The 5539-nt window shown below is 37.5% G+C and overlaps 1 protein-coding gene across 1 annotated transcript; it reads right to left on the bottom strand.

Annotated features, from left to right (window-relative positions):
* Positions 1-3992: 3992 nt before the first annotated feature.
* LOC137405211 (potassium channel subfamily K member 16-like) lies at positions 3993-4952 on the bottom strand. Its single transcript, XM_068091439.1, has one exon. It carries the CDS (start codon positions 4950-4952, stop codon positions 3993-3995), a length of 960 nt encoding a protein of 319 aa, XP_067947540.1.
* Between the last annotated feature and the right edge of the window lie 587 nt (positions 4953-5539).

The following is a 5539-nucleotide window of genomic DNA, read 5'->3' on the forward strand; positions in this document are numbered from 1 at the left end:
TTTTGCTTTACTGTCTCTGCTGTCTTCACCATCTAAATGATGACATTGGCTCCAGGTGTAACAAGGTAGTTTTTCCTTACTTTGGCAGTTAGTAACTTACAGAGCTAAGATATCACATGTCATAAATAACATGAACTGAAGATTGTGGTTAAGTAGAAATTTGACCTTCTAGAAGCTCCATTCGGTAGGCATTATATGGAAACCTGTGAAGTGCCATATTCTGACCTTCCCCTATCAATCTACATGCTCTCATAATTCCTACATATTATATTAATACATTGAGAGACACTGCAGCAAGAAAATTGTGCCTATTTTACACATGTTATAACAAAATATATCGTTTAATATGAATGGTGCTGGCAACCATCATCAAAGCTCTGGAGCTGTGGTATTGGTTCAAGTATAGGCTATTTGTGATCACAGAAACTAGCCTTAGAGTCCTAGTAAACAGAGGAATACACTGTTCTAGTGCCTAGACATTTTTGCTCAGCATCACAAGTCGAGGTCACAGATTACACTGTTTGTATTTTTAGGAATGAAAAATATCAAAGTGATATTTGCATCATACAAGTTAATAGGGTGATTAGTAAACTTTTTGAATAATTATAAAAGTCAATAGACTTTTTTGAGAATGCATTCTGAGATTGAGTTTATTTTGGATGCTTTTCAGCTGCTCATATTCACCAGTTACACCTGTCATTTGTTTAAAATGAAATAGAGAGTATTCAGTAAGTTTATACAGGTAGAGACATCCCTTTTCTGGTGTCCAACTACCCAGAACATGAGAGATGACTGTTTTTTTTTTCAGGTTTAAATTTATACAAAGTCACACAGTCAAATCTATATTAATTAATAGCACTTTACCATTATGTCTGTCTATTAGTCCATGTGAACGCTAACCATTATGTCTGTCTGTTAGTCCATGTAAACACTAACCATTATGTCTGTCTGTTAGTCCATGTGAACGCTAACCATTATGTCTGTCTATTAGTCCATGTGAACGCTAACCATTATGTCTGTCTATTAGTCCATGTGAACGCTAACCATTATGTCTGTCTGTTAGTCCATGTGAACGCTAACCATTATGTCTGTCTATTAGTCCATGTGAACGCTAACCATTATGTCTGTCTATTAGTCCATGTGAACGCTAACCATTATGTCTGTCTGTTAGTCCATGTGAACGCTAACCATTATGTCTGTCTATTAGTCCATGTGAACGCTAACCATTTCCACACTTTTTGGCCAACTTGTTCCAAACTTCCCACACATTTGATCCGTCTCTTCTGCCAGGTTTTCAAAAATATGCTATCCTGGTTCTAGAGAGCCAGCCTTTTTAGACACCCATTTGCTGATTATCTGATTGGAAAAATTAAAGAAATCCAGGGCATCACTAGACCTACTAACAGACTTTTAATAAATAGCTGTCAGAAATGGTAGACGCTCTAATTACGTACACATTTGGTATAAGGAAAACTATTTCCTTACCTTCAGCTGTGACCAACAAAAGATATCAAACATGATCCACTTGTTGTTCTATATTTATTGTTTAAAATAGTCATTTTGTTACAAATTTTAGCATTTAGCTAATCAACAGTTATGTGAATGAAATGATCCCTTCATAACTCTAACCTATAAGACATTTTGTTTGCTACAACCCCTATCTGCTATTGGTCAATCAGCTGCAGCACAAATAGATACCCACAATTCTCACAAAGACAGTCGATGAAACTTGGAGACCCGCTGTTGACAAAAGCAAGTCATGTTATGGAAAATTTGAAGCTTACAAAACTATCATACGTAAATCTTTACTATAATAAGAGCCGTGTCTGTACATCCAAAGCCACGTTTAGAACATTAAGAAAGGAAATTGTCTCCCACAGGGATTGAACTCGTATGTTCAGGTTGGTGAAGTGACACACTAACCACTGCACCACTGGACCACTAAAATTAAAGAATAACTGTGCACATAGTTATTACATCTGATGATCTCTTAATGCGAATAGAACTGCTAGGGTACTAATGTAGCTTAAAGTCAACCTGTAGTAAAACATAACTCTCATACAATGGGTAACCAATCAGAATCCTGAATTTTCAACTAGCTGAGAAGAATAAAAAAGTAGCTAACCCATCAAAAAAGGACAGATAAGCGCTAGCAAATCTGACAGTTTTCAGATTGTGTCCTTCTTTGCAAATTGGCGTCATACTCTCAACCTTTGACCCTGTGAAGCGGTTGGCTTAAGCTACTCTCACTCGGGTGCAGTAGTTGTGGACCTCAAGTTCTAAAGGCAGTAATAGCTTGAGACTCGGAGTTCCCGTCAGCCTAGTCTAGCACGCCTGCAGCACGTCAAAAATTGCACCCAAATAATAACTATTGAAACTTCAAGAGAAAACTCTATGGACGTTGTTTTGATGTCGCACTTGTAGATTTGTGAATCACTCAATGCTGTGAATATTTTTGTTCACATTTACTCTTTAATATTATATTGATTTCGTTATATTGTGCATGACTAAATTTGTAATTGTTATGTTGGGCTTTAGACAATACATACATACTCGATATTCTGTTAAAACGCTGTCCACGCTCAGTGGTAACTTCTGTGAAGGTCGCCTATAACGTTTGTGACTAAGCATATTTCTTTCAGACCTTTAAAACAGATTGTATTCAAAGTTATGAAAAAACTAGTATGCTTGCCAGTCCATTCACTGTGAGAGATCGTCATGAGTACGCCGTTTATGGAGGAGTATCCTGTGAGGTGGGAAGTTGGTGTATGGTGTGATGGTAGTGTGCTTGCCTGTCAATCTAATGCCCAGGGTTTGATTCCCACGCGTGCAATCTCTTTCTTAGCACTCTTAGCATCCTTCCGACAGGTTGTCAAAGGTTGTCAAATTTTAAGGCAATGTCAAAGTGTCTCGTAAATTCAACTTGCACTGACAAACTCATACTTTTGTTGCTCGTTTGGTAATTGTCTACTCATTCTTACTTATTTGCAATGGAAAGACAACTTGCTATTGCAGGCTGAAGTTGCAAAACAAAACTTATGCTAACCTGTACCAGTGTGTTACTTTGATAACTAAACTTAACAAAAGCATTCTTTCTCTTTTCTATGTATCTGTCCAAGATTGTTTAACGCAAACATTTGTTTGCTCTTTGCCCGCAATGCCATGTATCTATAACATTGCAGGGGTGTATTCCATAGAACTACTCAATGGATGTGATTGTGGTGGACTGGATAGTAACATTTCCTTCTTAAAATATTTTGCTGCTGCTCTAAATACAAAAATAAAAGCTGGTAGAGTTAGCAAAACGCGATACAGCAAATTTTAGCCGAATTGTTGTTGAAAACTGCTTACTGTTCAGTTTTTGTTTTGTATGTTTAATCATTTTCAAGCTGCTGGATGGCTCAAATTCAATCAACATTGAGAAAGTCATGGAGTGATTGTAAGGTAGCTTACAAGGCTTAGGAGTGAACTTGATGCTGCTTAGTTTGACTGGACCTCAAATGCTTTTGCCTAAAGCTTAACACAAAATAAACCTCAAAAATTTGTGGCCCGCTGGTCAAACCGATCACAGGATTCGATAGTCCACATTTTGTAAACATACCTTAAAATAGACTTTTAAAACACATATTTACCTAAACCATAGAAAGATGCTATAAGCTCTATCCATCTCGGTAAAGAAAGAGAAGATAATACTGTCCTTGCTCCCAAGAACTTTATTGCTAAAAGAAATACATTAAAAGCAAACCAAATTCCAACAACTGGTACACCACAAAGCAGAACACAAAGCATAACGATAGGAAAAACAAAAAGACTTGGCAGTGGCGTTATTAGGAATATATTATGATTATTATTGTAAATATAAATAAAATGATGTGTACCATAAATCTGATATACTTCTATGAACTCTACTGACAGTGATATGACAGCGAATAATTCAGACACGACAATCCCTGCTAAATATGAACCGTTAAACGGTTGTCAGCAAATAATTCTTAGCTTACAGATTTTTCTGACTGTTGAGTGTCTTTAGCGTAGACAGAAGCCTTGAGCAGATCAGATATGCCAGACAGAAGGGATGCCATCCACACGAGACCACCAATAATCCAAACGGTTACAAAAAGTCTGTAGAATATTGCTGCTGTCGATGTATCTCTTCCGGCAGCAAATCCTGGGTAATAGTCACCGAGTCCAATAGTTGATAAAGTGATGAAAGTGTAATAAACAGACTCTTGGAAGGACCAACCTTCTACAGTTGTAAACACCGCGGCAGCGCAAAGGCTAAAAATAGCATACCCAACAGCGAAAATGACCAACAAGGCTACGATTCCTCGGTATTTTACTTTCGGTACTTTCTTTCCTATTTTTTCTGATAACTTGTCATTAAGGATGTTCAGTTTATATCCTAACTCTCCCGATGCCAAAAGGAACAGTGGTATTCCAATGGCGGCATAAAAGACGAGAAAGATTTGGCCGCCTACTGTAGCTGGTGCGATATTTCCATAGCCTATTGTCGTAACAACGACTGTTGAGAAAAACAAAGAGCTTGGAAAATCCCAGTTAGATGTTTGCGACGTTGTGTCATTATCTGTCAGAATGAATCCTTGGTCGTAAGCTCTAATGATGGCATCTGTTAAGTTCTTGAATTGTTCTCTTGTCAAGCAAGTATGGTTTGCTAGAAACGCTTCAATCCAGTTTCCATGGTTGTTCACAGATACCTTCTCATTTGAGCTTTCAATGAAGTGGAAGGCGAGGCCACCTAGAAGGATGTATACGAGGTATATTAGCAACAAAAGGGCCACCCATTTTCCTTTTATTCCATTCGTTGAACTTGTTTGCTCTGAAGTTGTCTGGCCCTCTTCAGGAGAAGGTTCACATTTGCCTGGATGATCTCCGACTCCTGTTTGCTGCATTTCCATGCCAGTTTTTTCATAGTCAACTTTGTTAGCAGTCATTTTAATAGCTGCAGTTCCACGAACCACTCGTTATTGAAGCTTGTATTTCGACTACAATGTCCTAAATAACGCGCATATGTCAATTCGGAACGACCTTAAATTATCGCATTCTCGGTGCAACCTGGTTATTCGCACTGCTTTCCGTTTCTTAGTAATCGGCGAAGCTAAACAATATCCTATGGTCATTGTAAAATAATTTTGTTATGTCAACAACACAAAGTGGTCAGACTCCGCTATACATCATCTATTATGGGTTTTGTTTCAATGCAAATAAGAATGTAGCGTATAACATAGCAACTGTTCTGGAGTAATTTCACTATTTGTTCTCTAATGGGCCTCTCACACTGCAGGCGTGTATCGATGTTAACGCTTGGTTACACAGAATAATGATTCGCGCCGAATATAAATACTGTTATTTTTGATATACGCTTCTGTTGGCAATTGGCAGTACACCAAAATGTCTGAGCTCTTTTGGAAAAAGGTTTTCAGTGCTTTTATTTCATTGGCTCATTTTATTAGCCTAACCTCACTTTTTAAATCTTATATATTTATCGGCAACAATGAATTTACAATTTTATAAACTTAAT

The sequence above is a fragment of the Watersipora subatra genome, chromosome 9 (genome assembly GCF_963576615.1).
Source record: "Watersipora subatra chromosome 9, tzWatSuba1.1, whole genome shotgun sequence".
NCBI lineage: Eukaryota > Metazoa > Bryozoa > Gymnolaemata > Cheilostomatida > Watersiporidae > Watersipora > Watersipora subatra.

Excerpts from the sequence above, each read along its gene's own strand:
- LOC137405211 (XM_068091439.1), bottom strand. The coding sequence starts at position 4,952 with ATGACTGCTAACAAAGTTGACTATGAAAAAACTGGCATGGAAATGCAG.